Source organism: Mixophyes fleayi, chromosome 1 (assembly GCF_038048845.1).
Source record: "Mixophyes fleayi isolate aMixFle1 chromosome 1, aMixFle1.hap1, whole genome shotgun sequence".
NCBI lineage: Eukaryota > Metazoa > Chordata > Amphibia > Anura > Limnodynastidae > Mixophyes > Mixophyes fleayi.
This window is the reverse complement of record NC_134402.1, coordinates 170,384,078-170,403,406: the sequence shown is the minus strand read 5'-3', so window position 1 is coordinate 170,403,406 and position 19,329 is coordinate 170,384,078. Positions and strand designations below refer to the sequence as shown.

The 19,329-nt window shown below is 40.6% G+C and overlaps 1 protein-coding gene and 1 long non-coding RNA gene across 2 annotated transcripts; one reads left to right on the top strand and one right to left on the bottom strand.

Moving 5' to 3' along the window:
• Positions 1–57: 57 nt before the first annotated feature.
• SARAF (store-operated calcium entry associated regulatory factor) lies at positions 58–18,117 on the top strand. The gene is made up of 6 exons (XM_075203829.1): positions 58–322; positions 5,705–5,883; positions 6,147–6,555; positions 7,903–8,029; positions 10,151–10,272; positions 16,898–18,117. Exons 1-6 carry the CDS (start codon positions 250–252, stop codon positions 16,921–16,923), a joined length of 936 nt encoding a protein of 311 aa, XP_075059930.1. The 5' UTR covers positions 58–249; the 3' UTR covers positions 16,924–18,117.
• Positions 10,239–14,336, bottom strand: LOC142144714 (uncharacterized). The gene is made up of 3 exons (XR_012689778.1): positions 14,149–14,336; positions 12,451–12,553; positions 10,239–11,770 (listed from the first exon to the last, which is right to left on the bottom strand). It is a non-coding gene; the product is annotated as an uncharacterized LOC142144714 (long non-coding RNA).
• Positions 18,118–19,329: the final 1,212 nt, after the last annotated feature.

Genomic DNA, 19,329 nt, shown 5'->3' with positions numbered 1-19,329 from the left:
ACTTTATTAACACACGAGCATCGCTCTCTGTGACGTGCCCGCCCCTTTCCTTCGCAGAACCAATGGGCAGCTGACAGGTTCCGGGAAGAGACAGACAGCCAGAGTTCCGAGTGATGAAACTCTGTGTAATGCGACAGCAATAAGAGTCTACCTGCTCCTCCGCGGCTGTAGCTAGGTGACGGTTCCTGGCTGAGACATCGTAGGGGAGAGCACAGAGGTGTGCGGCGGATCCAGGGCTCGGTGGTGACGATGGCAGCAGGACTGCTCCTGTCTCTTCTTGCTGTATTACACCTGTCGGGAGTCCAGGGCTGGAACCAACATGGTAACATTGGGACAGTGTATATCTGTATGTACGATAAAGATGAGAGAGAGCTGTCTATCTATACATATAGATAGGATAGGTACACAGTGACACACACACGAGGGCTGGTAAATTTCAGCTTCCCTATATATATATGTGTGTATATATATATATATATATATATATATGAGAGAGAAAGAAACCAGTCTTGTCTGGATAGGAATTTATGTGCAATTTATGGAACCTAGCACCCACTATTAAGTTTTTGGATGTGTTGTGTGGCTTTTATTAACGTATATTTATTAAATTTAAGTAACGAGACCGCATTTTTAACTGACTGGTTTAGAACTCTAGTGGTATTCAATTGGCCGCGTTACAGTTAAAAGTAATGCGGCCTGCCCATTATCACCGATATTAAGGTATTTCGGGGGGAATTGAACTCCCCCCTGTGGTATTTCAACAATTACGTGAATTCTTGCAGATATTTAATATTATTAGGGTGGCAGGAGTGCAACAGTCTGGACCTGCAAAAGTATGCACCCCCTAAAAAGTCAACAGATTTGTCTTTATTTTAAAATAACACACGGATTTTTCCAGAAAGTATTTTCATTGCAAAATTGTAGACTTTTAGGGGTATATTCAATTAGCTTTCCGGTTCGCGGTAACGCGCGTTACTGCGAATCCTGCGCAGTATTGCCGTTAATACGGTACCGCATTAACGTGGATTTTCGTTCGCAACCATATGGGCTGCAAACGAAAATCCACGTTATTGCGGTACCGTGTATTGACTACGCGGCCCGTTCCGGTGCGATCCCACGGACCGGAAAGCTAATTGATTATGCCCCTTAAAGTAAATTTGTTTATCATTTGCAGATTTAAAAAGAAAAAAACAAAATGGAAAATGTTGGATAATTATTCAATCCCCACAGACTAATATTTGGTAGAACCACCTTTTGCTGCAATAGCAACTTTAAGTCCGCTGGGCTGTTTCTACCAGGTCTTTGGTAGTGAGTTGCGAGGGCTTTGACTATCCTGAGGACCCCTATATCCTACGTGGCTCCTGCGGTTTGGAATACACACTGGAACTTACATCAGAAGGACAGAGGAAATCTCAAAATGGCTACAGCTCTGGTGGATTTGGCTCTGGGTATTTCCAAAGGAACTCAAGGGACTGGAACACTGAGAGCAGTGGGATCATTGTCTTTCTGGTCATCTTGGGTGTGGGTTATGGGTTATACAAGTTATTCCTGAGTGGACCATCAACTCAACAACAGCAAGACCTGTTTGGCAGTGATTTTTGCCCATTCTACCTTCCAGATTTGCTCCAGGCTGTTCAGGCTGGTTGTATGACGCTTGTGGACTGCAATTTTAAAAAAGTGCCACAGACTTTCAATATTAAGGAGCGATTTTTGCAGATTGCTGATATTCAGTGACTTTGACTGCTCAATTTAAAACGGCAATGTGTTCAAAGGCAAATCTTGCTATTAAACACATTGCCATTTTAAATGTATCTGTCAAAGTCGCTGAATATCAGTAATTTGCAAAAGTCGCTGCTTAATACATTTATCCCCCGAACTTTGATTTGGTCATTGAAGAACATTCACCTTTTTGTTCAGCCACGCCAGTGTTGCATAAGCCTTGTTCTTGGGATTATTATCTACTGAAAGGTGAACCTTCTCCCAAACTTTAGTTTTCTAGCAGACTGAAGCAGGGTTGTTTTGCAGTATCTCCCTGTATTTTGCACCATCTGTCCTTCAGTTTAAACAAGATGCCCAGTCCCCACTGAGGAAAAGCATCCTCACAACATGATGCTGCCAGCCCCATTCTTTACTGTTGGGATGGTGTTTGCTGAGGAATGGGCAGTGCTAAGTTTGTGCCACACGTAGCATTTTGAATTGGAGCTGAAAGTAAAGCTGTTGACTATTTTTGGTTCCTCTTGCACATTTTTACTGACATTCTTTATCATGCTTCACATTAAAAACAAGTAAATCAAGTTGACAAATAGAAACCTCTCCGACTTGCGATTTGCCTGTTACAGCCTTTCACCTGACTTTCGAAAGCTGGTGGAAAATCTGTTTGCTCAGAAGTCACATTGATTTGACCTATTTTTGTCACTTGTTTAATCTTGCATTAAAATGCCAGCTGATATGGTAGTTTTAGCTTATTACTGAAATTAAAGGTGGTGTGTGGCTATACAGTGTACAGTGCAGATCACTTTTAAAGAGGTTACATGAGCCCCCATTCAGCAGTTATTCTGTTGGTAATAATCTGATCATCATTACTATTGCTTATTTATAAAGCGCCCCAAAATTCCGCAGCGACTGCCGTTGTAACAAATCATGAAACGGAACAAGTACGCAGCAGGTTGACAGAGAAGGTGCAGCCATGAAACAGATGGTAGAGAGAACCCTTCTTGTGAGAGCTTCCTGGTAACTAGGAGCCCTTACACTTGTGCTTGTATTTTGCAATTATGTGCGTTGTAAACGTGCATATTTGTTATGATGGGTAAACATTCCACCTTTAGTTCTTGTTCAAATGTAGAATTGTAATGTAAAATATGTTGTTGTTTTTTGTTTTTTTTAAGATGCATCTTTGTAAATGTAGAATTTGTGCACTTACCATTCCTGATTTAAAAAAAAAAATGAGCATATAAACTGTAAATATGGGCATCAACCTATCCACACACTCTTCCTGTGTATTTATATATCTCAGATTTACTCTAAACCCATGTTTTTCATGCACATGTCAAAAGGAAATTAGGATATGTCTTCTTGCAACTCAGCCCTGTCTTTATATGAGGGACCAGAGTTGTTTACTTGTGTTGCCTTATATTAAAGTAATTCTATCGTTTTCAAATAAGCATTGCATAAACGATTGTATTGTGTTTCCAAAGCACAAAGTAATTTATTTTAGCAGATGCAATAATTTAACAATTCAATACATAATTATAATACAGTACAGCCAATACCAAAAGATAAATACATACTGCGCTCGCTGCGCTCCCACTGGCACCAGCGAACAGTATTTCACTCCAGAATACTGTGGTCAGAGTAGACTGAAGCCAGTAGGAGTACAGCTATATTATATACACTCAGTGTTACAGAGAGAACAATGCAGATGACGTGGCTTGCTTCTATAGGTCCAGACATCAGGTGGGTCCAGTGTAAACAGGTCATTGGCTAGTTCAAACAACCCCCTCTAAGGCTCAACATTCCAGATGATTCTCCCGCCCAGAAACCAGTTTAAGCTAGTCTATTTACACATTACAGTCAGTATAACTAAGTATTTATTCCCTAACATCACTAACTAGAGTATGCAATATGCGATCTCTTCGGCGAAAGAACTGGACAACTGCTGATAAATAGGGGATTAAACTGATACCAGACATGACACATTTCCTATAACCTGAACCTTAAATAACACTAAAATGTATATATAATCATAATATATAAACTAATAATAAACTAAATACTATCTGCTCATAAATCACTGTGGATTGGAATCATTATAAATATGAAATATATAAATAACTAAATGTTGTAGTGCGAGTGTGTGCGTGCATATTTTACCGTGCGATCGCAGTATGCCACGTGTAGCGTGGCATACTGAGTGCAATCGCACGATAAAACAATATTAACCAATATACTTTCGTTCATCCAATTATACGACTTCGACACCTAGGGGACAAGACAAGCTGCTTTCTGGATAGAGCTGTAGTTAATACAGATAGCTCAGGAGATCGGAGATTACATGAATAAAGCATAAATGGAAGCCAAAAATATAAAACGGTATAATTAGTAAAATGTAGTACATGTACAATATTCTTTATTATGAACACAGATATTGAAAGATCTTCAGCACTAATGTGTTACCCAAGTAAATATAAGAAAAATATAAGATAATACTTATATTTGTCCCGTGAAATTCAGATATAATAGACTATATCTTGCAGTTTTTCTTCGCTCCATATTATTCATGAAATTCATATGAAAAATAGAAAAACAAACAAACACATAGGGACAAATTCAATTGTTCTAAAGAACAATGCGGGCGTGCATCATTACTGTTAGTATGGTAATTTTAACGCAGATTTCAGCTTGCGGCTTACAGAGCTGCAAGCAAACAGGCTTAGGAACACTTTTCTATTTCAATATGTATTTTGCCTGTTTTTCATTTATACAGGATTACCTCTTTAGTCAACCTCTTTTATAAGACCATCCTGTTTTTACAACCATGTATACCAGTGGTTCCCAAACTTTTTCAGTTTGCGGCACCCTTAGGGGCGTATTCAATTGTTAGCGGTAACGCTGATAAACGAGCGCTCAAAAAATCTTAGCGTTAATACGGTAATTACTCGTGGAATTTCAGCTCGCTGCTCCCTGAGCTGTGAGCTGAAATTTCGCGAGTAAACTACCGTATTAACGCTTTTCGCGCACAATATTACCGTATAAACGGTAATATTTTTTGAGCGCTCGTTTTTTTAGCGTTAACGCTAACAATTGAATACGCCCCTTAGAGTCTCCATAATTTTTTCAAGGCACCCCTCCAAAGTAATTACCAAGCAGACCCGTTTTGTAAGTAGTTGGGTCAAAATAAAGTAATAAGTATTCTAGGTCAGGACAGAAATACTTAGTTAATACTTAATTATTTTTTGCAAAAATAATACACATAAATAAGAGAAAAGAATATTTTTATATATTTTTTTCAATTATATTTCTGTCAAATAATAATTTACAGCTAATACTATGAGGAATAAGATCAAACAAAATAAAACATGTACAAAAATCATCACACTGTGCCCCTTCATCCTCACACTCTGTGCCCTCCTTCATCCACACTCTGCCCCTCTTCATCCACACTCTGCCCCCTCCTTTATTCTTTTGCCCCTCCATTGCTGTTTCCTATCACCATTTCCCCTCCCCTTTCTTTACTTTCTATACTTGGCCTTCTTTCTTCTATTGCTTCTGTCTTCACTTTTGTCTTCTTGCCAATCCGGCGGTGCCCAAGCCTCAGCATCCTCCTCTCTCCCGCCGCTTCTCACTGAATATGTTGGACGTAATGATGTCACACCCGACATGAAGTGAGGAGGAAGGAGGATGCTGGGTCCCAGGTGCCGCCGGATTGGTAAGTTGTTTTTACCTGTGACAGCGCCGCGGCACACACTTTGGAACCACTGATGTATACTGTTTACAGGCCCCACCCACTTGTGACATCACAATTTCTAAAAGTTTTTTATGCACAGGAGAACTATTTATTAAAATGATAATATCATCTAGCATGCAGCAAGCACTTCAGATTATACACCGCTGGTTTGTGAAGTTAGCAGACCACATGTTATTTTTGTGATGTAGTTAATAAAGTTTATTATATGAGAAACAAGTCTTTTTAATTGATTTCTTGCAGAGCGTGTCTTGTTGAGGGATATCCAGGCTATCACACTGTATGCAGACAGATACACAAATGCTCGACGGTCAGCCCCAGTCCCACAGCTGAAATGTATGGGTGGAACTGCTGGCTGCAGTGCTATGACTCCGCCAGTGGTGCAGTGTCACAACAGAGGATGGGATGGCATTGATGTTCAGGTAGATTTGCCACTATATCTGTAACTTATACTTTAATATAGAGGGAATTGTCATGTCTGTGTCTACAGTACTATGGTGTATACCATTTCACAATTTCATAGTGTGTTGCTTTTATTTTAAATAGTGCCATTCAGTGTTAGGGAACATTTGCTGCTACTAAGTGCATGTTCTCCGGGGCCCCTGGGTTTCCTGAGTAGCCGCTGGAGATAGGGGTGTAGAAACTGCTTAAGGGATGCTAATAATTTGTTTTATTTGATGCCCAGTGGGAATGCAAGGTGGACATGGATAACTCTTACCGATTTGGGAAAGTTGAAGTGAGTTGCGAGGGCTTTGACTATCCTGAGGACCCCTATATCCTACGTGGCTCCTGCGGTTTGGAATACACACTGGAACTTACATCAGAAGGACAGAGGAAATCTCAAAATGGCTACAGCTCTGGTGGATTTGGCTCTGGGTATTTCCAAAGGAACTCAAGGGACTGGAACACTGAGAGCAGTGGGATCATTGTCTTTCTGGTCATCTTGGGTGTGGGTTATGGGTTATACAAGTTATTCCTGAGTGGACCATCAACTCAACAACAGCAAGATAACCCTGATAATAATGGATATGGTTACCAAAGCTACAGCAATGCGAACGCACCGCCACCACCAGGTTTCAAGTCAGGCTTTACAGGTAAGTAAACATATTTAGTGGCCATTATTCTGTCAATAATGATTATTGAGGGAACAGGAACCAATGGTTCAGCAGAGGTCAGTGTCCTAAGTGAGGCAGCCAGCTAGTATTTCTGTCCTTTCCTTTTATTCTCCTGGTGTCCTAAAATGTAATAACAGAAAGAGCTTAAGTGAATTATTCAAACATGTTCCCTCATTACAGAATTCATATATTCAAAGACCAGTGAAATCGGCTTAGCAGTGCCCCGAACATGTGTAATTTATCAAATCATTTGATTTTTCTTATTTCAAGGAAGGTAGTTTGTTACACACGCTACCAGGAATAATTCATAGAGTTATGTTTCTTAACTCGCAATTGTAATTGACCTTTATTGTATGCACAGTCATTATTCTATTTTATTCCATTATTTAATTTATTAAATTATTCCATTATTCTATTTTATTCCTTGTTTAATACTGGAATCAGGGTTGGAGTTCAGTGGCATGTTCATCATTTTTCCAAATTGGTGCTAGATATATAAATATCTTTTAAGATATACTACAGTGGTAGAAGTGGCCTGGTATACGGTGGTATGCCATACCGCCACTGCTCCTACTGCCTTCAATGTAAAACTATCAAATTCCATTAACTTACATTCCTGTAACATTTTCCAAATGTCCACTTCGACCATTACACACACACACACACACACACACACACACACACACACACACATCTTAAGTGATCCTCCAAATTGCTTCCTCCACTGTGTGCTTGAGTGAGGCATTCTGTAGTAACAAAAGCAGATCAATTAAAAAGAAAATCACTTCAGAGTCAATCACCAAATGCCACATACTAACTTCTGCTTAGACCGGCAATAAAACCCAAAATTGTACTTTTCATATATTAACTATAAAGGTTAAATCAGCTGTTCAGTGTTACCCTGACATTCCATTGTAATCCTGTTTAAAAAAAAAAAAGAAAAAAAAAAGTTGGAAGTATTACCTTCCCACTCCATTACAGACAGATGAAGATCTTCCCATGTCTTTAGGTCAGTACTCTGGTGAGATCTGATGTAGGTAAACAAGCTGAGATACCACTGGTCCTGATCCTGTGTATGAATCTTTCTCTCTATATAGTACATTCCTACAAAGGAAGTCTGCCTACCTGTCACACATTGTCTTCTTATATAGTTAGAGAAACAACTCCATCCTGACATAGTCTACTGTAGAGGAGCCGAATAGAGCATATAGACATATTTAGTCAAGTATTAACAGTCCAGCCATTTCATGTATATTATTCAGCTTGGTAATAAACAGCCTTTAATGTAAATATAAGTTACTAGAATATTTTCATGTTAATATTCAGGTTCTACATCAGGATTCCACAACTATGATGGTACATCTGCTTTTGGCAGACAAGCAAACCAGGGACCTGGGTTTTGGACGGGTTTAGGAACCGGCGGTGTACTTGGATACCTGTTTGGTAATCAGAGGTAAGCCGTTTATTAGAAGCTATTTTTCCTGACAAAAGAAGGGAGGGATAGTGTTGTCAGCAATGTTATCATGGTATTGTAATTTGAAAGGCAGCCTGGGAGTGATCATAGAGCAGAATGGGGCTATTCCTCACAATGGTTTAAACCGGCGGTTCCCAAAGTGTGCGCCGCGGCTCCCAGGGGTGCCGCGGCGCTGTGATTGGGGTGCCGCGGGCCAGACATAGCAAAAAGAAAGAACACAAAAACTTGCCAATCCGCCGGGCGCCGGGACCCTGCAGCCTCCTCTCTCCCGCAGCAGCTTGTCACTGACGTCGATATTCAGTGACAGCTGCGGGAGAGAGGAGGCTGCAGGGTCCCGGCGCCCGGCGGATTGGCAAGTTTTTGTGTTCTTTCTTTTTTTTCCTATGGCTGGCACGCGGCAGAGGAGTGAAAGGGATCGTGACAGGGGCAGTGTTGGGGGACACAGCGTGACAGGGGCAGTGTTGGGGGACACAGCGTGACAGGGGCAGTGTTGGGGGACACAGCGTGACAGGGGCAGTGTTGGGGGACACAGCGTGACAGGGGCAGTGTTGGGGGACACAGCTTGACAGGGGCAGTGTTTCGGGACACAGCGTGACAGGGGCAGTGTTGGGGGACACAGCGTGACAGGGGCAGTGTTGGGGGACACAGCGTGAGAGAGGGCAGAGGAGGGGGGACAGCGTGAGAAAGGGCAGTGTTGGGGGGCACAGCGTGACAGGGGCAGTGTTGGGGGGCACAGCGTGACAGGGGCAGTGTTGGGGGACACAGCGTGACAGGGGCAGTGTTGGGGGACACAGCGTGACAGGGGCAGTGTTGGGGGACACAGCGTGACAGGGGCAGTGTTGGGGGACACAGCTTGACAGGGGCAGTGTTGGGGGACACAGCGTGACAGGGGCAGTGTTGGGGGACACAGCATGACAGGGGCAGTGTTGGGGGACACAGCGTGAGAGAGGGCAGAGGAGGGGGGACAGCGTGAGAAAGGGCAGTGTTGGGGGGCACAGCGTGACAGGGGCAGTGTTGGGGGGCACAGCGTGACAGGGGCAGTGTTGGGGGCACAGCGTGACAGGGGCAGTGTTGGGGGGGCACAGCGTGACAGGGGCAGTGGAGGGGGGACACAGCGTGACAGGGGCAGTGGAGGGGGGACACAGCGTGACAGGGGCAGTGGAGGGGGGACACAGCGTGACAGGGGCAGTGGAGGGGGGACACAGCGTGACAGGGGCAGTGGAGGGGGGACAGAGCGTGACAGGGGCAGTGGAGGGGGGACAGAGCGTGACAGGGGCAGTGGAGGGGGGACAGAGCGTGAGAGAGGGCAGAGGAGGGGGGACACAGCGTGACAGGGGCAGTGTTGGGGGACACAGCGTGAGAGAGGGCAGAGGAGGGGGGACAGCGTGACAGAGGGCAGAGGAGGGGCGACAGCGTGACAGAGGGCAGAGTGGGCAGTGTGAGAGAGGACAGTGTGTCTGGATGCAGAGGGGGCAGTGTGTTTGGATGCAAAGGGGGCAGCGTGAGAGAGGGCAGAGTGTCTGGATGCAGAGGGGGCATTTTTGCATATAACTAAATAAGTATTTCTGTCCTGACCTAAATAATTTTTTGACCCAACTACTTCTAAAACAGGACTGCTCAATAATTATTTTGGAGAGGTGCCTTGAAAAAAGTTGGAGACTCTAAGGGTGCCGCGAACTGCAAAAGTTTGGGAACCACTGGTTTAAACTATCTCCTCATATACACACAGATGTCTAACAAATAGGCTGAGCCTTATTGTGATTAGTTTGGAATAGTATTGTCCAGGTACTGCTCATGCAGCTCATTAAACAACTTGTTAGGTGTGCACCTGTATATGCCATTAGTTAGCTACCAACCAGTTGTCACAATTCTACAATACAAGCAGAAGCACCTATGTTCATGCAGCATGATAATATCCTGCAGTGTTGCACTTGTTACTAGTTGGGGAAAATCGCTGCTATCAAATATATGTAATAAATAACCCTATTTTAATTCTTTTATCATTGTATGGAGGAAAGAAAACGCTAACACCGCTTTTATCAAGTTGTTTTATTTTTATATTGGTAATATGTTTGAAGTGTTTGTATTTCTCACACTTAGGCAACAGTACCACTCTTCACCTTTTCACAACACATGGAATAGATCTGCATTTTCTCAACCCAGTTATGGGAACCCTCAACCATTCACAGCCCCACACAGCTCTGGTTCCAGAACAGCTTCAGGTAAGATCACTATTGTTTAGATCAGGCCAACCTGTCTCTCTCCAGTTGTTTTAAAGCTACATGTCCCAGCATGCCTTGCCAGTTATTGACTGGCTATCTATTGGCAAAGCATGTGGAGAACCACAGGTTGGTAAGGCCTGGTCTAGATTGTACAAATAAAGGCTTATTTAATTAGGCAATAGAAAAAGTGTAAATACGTAAACATTGGTGCTTAGTAGCTATCACAATTCCGAAAGTGCAATATTAGGAGCTACATAAGTTTATTGAATACTCTGAGCACTTACCCTGAACTAGCAAATACATAAATTTGTGTTTTTGTTTTTTAGTTTTTAATTCTCATTTTCAAATTGATCATTCTATTAATAACCTGCAACTTTTTGTTCCTGTTTTAAAAATGCTAATCACTATGTTCGTGACATCCATTTTTACCACTTTCTGGTGTTTAAGCAGTACTCTCAATCCAGTAATGGAGAAACAAGTCACCTTGCACATTGATTACCCATTATATAGCCTAATTACAGTTCCCTGATAAAGACTGGCTATTAATTTATTCTGAAATACTGTTGCAGTCCATGGTCAAGCTCTAAAACTGGCCTGGACAACTTGTGGCTCTCCAGATGTTGTGAAACTACAAGTCCCAGCATACTTCACCATCTGTTGGCTGGCTATCTACTGGTTAAACTTCATCATCTTATTTATATAGCGCCACTAATTCTGCAGCGCTGTACAGAGAACTCGCTCACATCAGTCCCTGCCCCATTGGATCTTACAATCTAAATCCTCTAATTTACACACACACACAGACTGAGAGAGATGAAGGAGAATTTAATAGCAGACAATTAACCTACCAGTATGTTTTTGGGGTGTGGGAAGAAACCGGAGAACCTGGAGGAAACCCAGGTAAACACGGGGAGAACATACAAACTCTACACAGATGAGGCCATGGTTGGGAATCGAACTCATGACCCCAGTGCTGTGAGGCAGAAGTGCTAACCACTAAGCCACCATGCTGCCACACGCTAGAGATTGTAGTTTCACAACACCTAGAGAGTCATAGGCTGACCAGGCCTGTACTAAAGTAACATTATATCCAAAGCCTTTTCCATATAGTTCTGAAATAATGGTACATTTAATAATATTCAGACACTCTGACTGAAGGGCTTTTTCTGTACATTCCCTATAGTGCACACACCTCCACTTTAATGGGTATTGTATTTGTATGATACATTTCCTGAAAAGATATAGGATATTTTGTGTTCATGTTATTTGTACAGTCCAGCGCTGCTTCTCTAGAGGGAGGATTATGGTCAGTCAGCTGCATGAGCTTTTCCAGAGAAGCTGCTACACACTACATGTCATTACAGGTCACTGCACCTTTCAGCTGGCCACCAACCAAAGCCTGCAACTGGCTCTGCTGTTGTAACAGTCTCTGTGCTTAGAGAACAACGTTTCATGTGTCAGAACCATTGAATGCAGCTATATTTGATTGAGATAGTCTCTAAAAATTGAGGAAGAAACATTCGTTTGGTTAAAAAAAAAAAAAAATGAAAGCCAATATATTGTCATAGAACTGTATATTGAGTAATACATACAACACTTTTTGCATTGCTTTAATTGTTTTTTTACTTTAAGATAAATGCCAAGAAAAAGATCAAACATTTTTCATGATAATTGCAATAAAATTGCATATACTACAGATGAATAGCAGCATAAAAACATTAAAAAGACAATATTTTCAGTGGTGTTTGCTCAAACAAATATTCTCAAACACGGATACCAGCGATATTACTAGTACACAGTATGTTAAAGGTAGTGGAGCATATTACAGTGACCATGTCAATGGTTATAAATATATAATACATGCGTCAATAGAAATTACATGATTATACTCACAAAAAAAAAATAAAAAAATCACACAATGATTAGGATCAAAGCAATTCTATAATAATATATAGATTTCTAGCTAAATGAAAACATATCAGCTGGTTAATCCAGAGATGGGCAACCTGATACACTTCAAGGGACACATGGTTGGCTCACCCACATGCCTCTCATCTCACTTGCCACAAAACTACATACCCTCAGATCCAAAACTCTTAAAATGTCACTTATATGTCACCTGCCCACTTTCTACCCATCACTAACAACTTTACCAGCCTGCCCAAAAAGTGCACTTACCTTGTCAGTCGGGATCCAGGTGTTTCCTATAGAGAAAAGCGGTGATCATGTGGTCCTCTTCCTTCGGTCTTCTTTCACAAACTGCTTCGCCCGGCCCCCAGCTCTGCATTATTGAATAGCTGTTAGAGCTATGTATATATTACTTACATGTCAGCAGATTTCATCTGCCTCAGAAATTCATGATTATCCATTGGCATTTTAGTTGGATTTTCAACAATAGTAAAAAGATATGCATATCAAAGGTGTTTGGGGTGTGTGGTATGGAATTCCTTAAGTGAGGAGCAACACGAGAGAAGTCTTGTAGGTGTCAGTGAGAGGTGGTTTTCAGAGACGAGGCGACGGTCAGAGGTAGATCTAAGAGGGTGGGAAGGAGAGTATTTTGATATAAGATTTGAGATGTATGCAGGGGTAGTGTTGTTGGAGGCTCTGTAGGTAAGGGTGAGTAATTTGAATTGGATTCTGGAGGACACAGAGAGCCAGTGTAGAGATTTGCAAAGTGGAGCAGCAGATGTGGAGCGGTGAGAGAGGAAGATCAGTCTTGCAGCAGCATTTAGGGTGGACTGAAGTGTAGATATATGGGTGTCGGGAATGCCAGATAGCAGGAGGTTGCAGTAGTCAGGATGGGAGATGAGAGAATGGATAAGAGTTTTGGTAGCATGTTGAGTTAAAAAAAAAAAAAAAAAAAAAAAAAGGCTTATTCTGGCAATGATTTTAAGGTGGAGTCGACAGGACTGGAAGAGAGTCTGGTTGTGAGGAATAAAGCAGAGGGCGGAGTCAAGTGTGACACCAAGGCAGCGGGCTTGGGAGACTGAGGAAATTGTGATGTTATTAACAGTGAGGGAGATTTGAGTTGAAAACACCAGTGGGTATGACCCCTTCGTTAACCTAAAAGATGAATTCATAATATTCATGGTAAATCTGCCTTTATTGCTGAGGGAAACCGGCAACAATTAGACGCATGAGGGAGCCTACTTTGGCACCATCTTGCAAAAGGATATTTTTTCTTTTGTGGAACACGATTGCTTAAATGAGAAACTACCTGAGAGGGTGCCTTTAATGGGGCATTCTCTCCTCAGTGGCAGGGGAACAGCCTTTTTCTCCCCCAACACATTTTCCTAACCCTAAAAGGTAGTAGAGTGGCTCACTTTGACTATTGTGACAAAAAGAAGCCCTGATGTCCCCTGACTCGTGATTAATTTGTGTTAAGTGTGCATCAACCTTAAGTGGGCGCAAGACAGACATAGTAACATAGTTGATGAGGTTGAAAAAAGACACCAGTCCATCAAGTTCAACCTATTTTGGATCTCCTGCGATCCTGTACTTATATTTGAAATTAATCCAGAGTAAGCAACCGCCAATCTGTTTCAATTTTGAAAATCCCCCCCAGACTCAATATTGCAGTCCTATTTTTACCCTATATCCACTACTATCCTTCATTTTAAATTAACGGTCGTATCCCTGGATACACCTTTCCACTAAAAGCAGCTTACTTGCACTCCTGAAGAAGCATTGTGGGTCAGCAATTTTTGAGTCTTGTAAATAAGCCTTAATGTGTGTGTCTCATAGGGAAGAGAATAAATAACTGCCACAGTGACTTATTGAATTTTCTTAAACTTAATGAACAATTCCACCCTAAACTATAATGTAATTTGAGGCGGATTCCAATGAGCTATTATTATTTTTTTTTATTGTACTTACCTTTGATGCAATGTTTTCTCAAGCCATCAGGTCCACTAGCAGATATAATGGTTCCACTCTCCTTTTACCAGTCATACGAATAGGAAGTTCATGGGAAGGGGTATTCACAGTGGGTGGGCCTGCTTGAAACAATATATGTTAAGCTGAATAACTCACGCCAAAGTCTTCTCATTCTGGTCAGTCCTACACTAAATATAAACATGGATTTAATCAGTCCAGAATTGAGATCTGAGTTTGAGATCAGAATTTCAGAATTGAGATCTGATTTAATTAGTTTGTTTCATTACTATGCTTTTTTTTTTTTTTTTTTTTTTTTTACATTAATCGTTTTTATTGAGATTTGTTAGGTTAACGGGGGATACAAAAAGAAAGAAGGGGAAAAGGGGGGGGGGGGGGGAATATGTACGCACCAATACAGCGTATGCAGGTTACAAACATTGTACAGTATACATTTTACATTCTGCTGTGGTTATTTCACCTAACCCACCAGACTTGGTCTAAGTCTTTGAAGGCCCAATTTAAACACTCCATCAAGGCACACCTATTGGCGTAGGACCTCCATTAGCAGGGGGAGGGGAAGAAGGGTTATTAAGCGGAGCACCACCTCCATCAGTCACATAGACATGCCATTCAAACCATTTCCACAGTGGGGAGGATGGTCTCATAGAGTAGGGGACATCAAGTGTTTCCATCTCGAATGCATAATGGACTTTGGTTATTACTTTTGACAGGGTGGGGGGTAGCGGCGCCCTCCATGCCTGGGCTATGGCATTACTATGCTTTTTAACTGGTTTGAGTGTTAACACATATTTTAAGGGCAAGTACTCCCCAGCAATTGTAGCTATTAGACACCTAGGGAATCACCCGACACAAGTTGGATAAAGAATGGAAGAAATAAGGGTTTGGTCACAAAATCTATTTTTAACAGATCAGATGTGGTGTACAGCACATCCACTTTAATTACAGTTTTATTTTATTTTTTTTATATCCACTCATTGAACTCAAAAACAAAACCACAGCTGCAATGATCAACACTGTCCACCACCAAAATCTATGTACATTGTTAAATCAAGAGCCAAAGGAACACATATAACGCACCATCAATATTCACCTGACCAATAGTAGTAAAAAACCTGACCATTATTTCACCTTCATGTGTTTTGAGAAAGAAGTACTTTTAATTATTTGTGTGTTACTTTGTCTCTGAATGTTATAAAGGATACCTGGACGTTTTCTTCATGGATATGTTAAAATATATTTTTTAATGTATGATTAAATGGGGTGTCCATGTACCGATATTTGAGTACTATAGTGGACATTTGACCTGAGTTAATCTCCTGCCCCCTCCTCCTCCAGTTTGCAGAGGATTGTGGTCTCTTCCTTGGGCACTATTCTTATATAGTCATTGGGATCATTGCCTCTTTAATAATAAGTAGCAGAGGATGGGCCCAAATATCTGTCAATATTTGATTCATTGGGTGCTGCAGCCATGCGATCATAACCCACTATGCTTTAGACACCCAGCTTGAACCTTGCTGTAGAATTGTATATTTGTGCAAATGTATGAAAAGTGAAAGTATTGTTGGTTCAAACTTCAGTACACATGTCAGAATGATGGTGTTGTGACATAGGGTATAGGGGAGTTAAGAGACAAATGGGTAGTTTTATCAAACCGTCTAAAAAGGAAGAGTGAAGATTCGAACTATAATTTTCAAGAATGTACTTGATAAATGATAGCTAGAATCTGATTGGTTGCTATGGGCAACTCCTACACTTTTTCTTTTTAGAGTGTTTGATAAATCTACCCCTAAAACACCTTGGACTGACCTCATCTAAGGGAGATTGAAATGGGTTCTAGGCCTGCAGAGTGGATAGAGTTGCAGGCATGGCTGTAGTTTGGTGTTCCAGTAGCGCTGCCATATTTCAGTGTGTTTATCTGGATATTCCCCTATGAAGTGATATCATTTTCTTGCCTGGGATTTTGCTGTTTACTAGTCAAGGATGGGGTTCTAGGCACAGAACCGTTCTGACGTTATAGAATAGTTCTAAGAGGGTTCATCCATGAGACCTAACATTTGTAACTTTGGAGGAGTCCTTTGTTTCCAGTAATCAATAATAGTAGCAACCCCAGAACATGTGGTATAGAGTGGCCCTTGCAACGGTAACAGTGCCATCTATACCAGGGCTAATTGTCATGTATGGTCTGTGTAGGATGTATTTTAGTGTCATGGAGATATATGGAAACTCTAGAGAGATTTTCAATATCATCATCCCCGTCCGAGTCATCTATTGGACCATTGTGCTTCCCCTCGGCTGCCTGAACTCAGTGGAATGCATCACACCTGGAATTAAAATAAATAAAAAGCCTTTCAACAGTATAGCTCTGGCTCTATCCCAGACCCTCCAAACTTTCACAAAGATAGTGTTTGAGAAGTGCCCTGGCAACACTATAGCTTCACCCTTAAATAACTCATCTAATTCAAAATTGTCCTATGTCAGATGTGAAGGAGAGACGCTCAGGTCCATGACCTCCATTTGGTTGGAACCAAGAAGATAGATGCCTAAGTTGGCAAGATGTATAGTAATATCACAAATGGAGAAGAACTAGCCCACCTATATTAACACGACCATTGCCTCATACAAAACCAATGATTATCATAATACATACAGTATATGTGAGAATTATCTCATAAACCAGATTCATTCTTCTGTATGATAATTTACCAAGTTCATTTTCGTTTTGTCTTAGGTTTTGGAGGAACTAAAAGAAGATAGATGATCTCAATTCTGGATAAAGCAAGAAATTGAAGAAACTTTCACATATTGAGCAGTAGGGTAGAGGTTAGGGACTAGAAAATAAAGCTGTGTGATAGGCATATTTACATAGAGGTTATTTGTAATCCAGGGTGGGTAGTTTTAAGTATGTTACACCTTTTCATATCTAAATGGGTTATGTCCTAAATTTTGTGTTCTTCTGTACTATGAAATAGATTGAGCTACACAAATTGTTATAGAGCTTTATCTAGACCAGCGTTGCTTAAAGTTTTGTTTTTTTCCAGCTGGGACCCAAACAGAGGTTGTTCCCAATAGAATGTGCAGTATATCGGACAACTGGACCCCAAAACAAATTATTGGACAATCCACAGGCTGTGCACATCTGATCTAGGCAATATTGCTATCTAATCACATGATGGCCATTTCAGGTCTCCTGACATTATAGACAAGCTCTTTGTATTTTTGTCTAACACACCACTGAAGAAAATGAATTGCTGATTTTTTCAGCATAAAGCCAGAGTTTATATAGCCAGAGATTGTGCAGTTGCTCTAGTGGGCAAACTCTACTCTTCTTAAATAGTCATAACATGAGGACTAAGTGAAGATAGCTTAGAGTCTCTTTATAGCCTATCACATTGCATAAATATTCCCTTCTTTAAATTCATACCCATAATGTGAAACACATCTAAAAATATAATTACCTGCAATTGTTATCAATATGTTGTGTCCTTTGACAGCAGCAGCTACTCAATATATGCACAAGGGAACCTGAATTGCTAAATAAAATGACTACTAAGGATTTGCACTTTATTTCATGATTGAAATTTCATTTTTTAAAGTAAAAATATACTTTATTATTTTGCATTTGATCTATGTCTGCATTTGTTTTATTTGGTACTCATTGTTGGAGCCTCAAATAAGAATTGGTTTGGTTTGCTGTGTGTTATTAACATAACTTGTGTATTTAAGGCAGTTTTCTACCTTTTAGATGGCTTCTTATATAGCCTTATACATGCTCTGATCCTGCAAGTTTACTGTAAACATTGGTTTATCTTCCCTGCTGTCTAATGTGATTTTCACCAGTCTTCTCACTATCAAGTAGGTGCCATTGCTTCTTTTAATTGGCCTTGAAAATCATACAAATCTGATCCATGGATACAAAGTTGATCTGTGTTGTATCAAAGGAAAATAAAACCACTGCCTGGATTATATAAACTCTTTAGTGAAAAACACGGGCAGGGGGTATGTATCTCACTCTTTTTAAATTGTTCTGCCTTTCCAGACTCTGAAATACTTTTAGCTTCTGAATTGTTAACATTATAAAAGGGGGCAATTCCCTTTACATGAATTGTTGGCAATTGTGGATAAGTATGCTAATAAAACATTGCTAGTAGAAGCAGCTTTAGTACCTCTTCAGACTTGCTATATGCAATTAGACAACACATACCTACTATACGTAGTACTATACTATTCCCCCTGACTTGCATCAGCTGCCACCAGCTTTATAGAGCAGCTGCCAGTAAAGACAAGAGGGGAGATATGGCTAAAAGGCACATTGAAATGGTTTAATTTTTTGGGGAAACCATCATAAACATGAGATTTTTATTAATAGTAAAGTACTGAATTAAATGATAATAATGTGATGATTGAACAAATGTATTTTAGATAGCTGGTGATGGACTAATATACACCACTGTAGGTAAATAAGAGTTTTCTAAACCCCATGAAACAGAGTGACATTTGGGCTGATATGTTTCGCTCTGTAGATCCTACATGCTTTTTTTTTCAAATGTAGAATATAGTTTATGTAACAAAACAGTAATTCTGTTTTAATTCTAAAACATTTAAAAAGGCTGTATCAAATAAAAAATTTTTAAAAGCAAAATAGAAGTTTTGTTTGATTTTACATGACGAGTGAACAGTACACTGATTGTGATGTTTACTGACTTGCTATTTGCTCAGATGTAGGTCTTATTATAGGTTCTTATTATAGGTTCCACAACATACTTTTTATACTTCAGAAAATTATCTCTGCACTTGGTCTGATCATTCTGTTATTTGTTCTGATGCAGGTTATTCTGCAGGCATTTAAGTTGCTGTAACATGAATGGCCCCATCCCTGTATATGAAATAACCAATTCACACAATATTTCTGCAAAGCAAGTCTACCAAGGCCTGAATAGGGGTTAAACCATATAAACATTCCAGTTAGTTCATGTATATTAATTAACTCTAATACTGTAAATGTACGTGGCTTTTAAGATATATATATACACTATAGGGACAAAAGTTTTTAGCCACACCTGTTAATTATTGAATTGAGGTGTTTCAATCAGACCCGTTGCCAGAGGTGTATAAAATCAAGCACCTAGCCATTCAGTCTCCATTTGCAAACATTTGTGATAC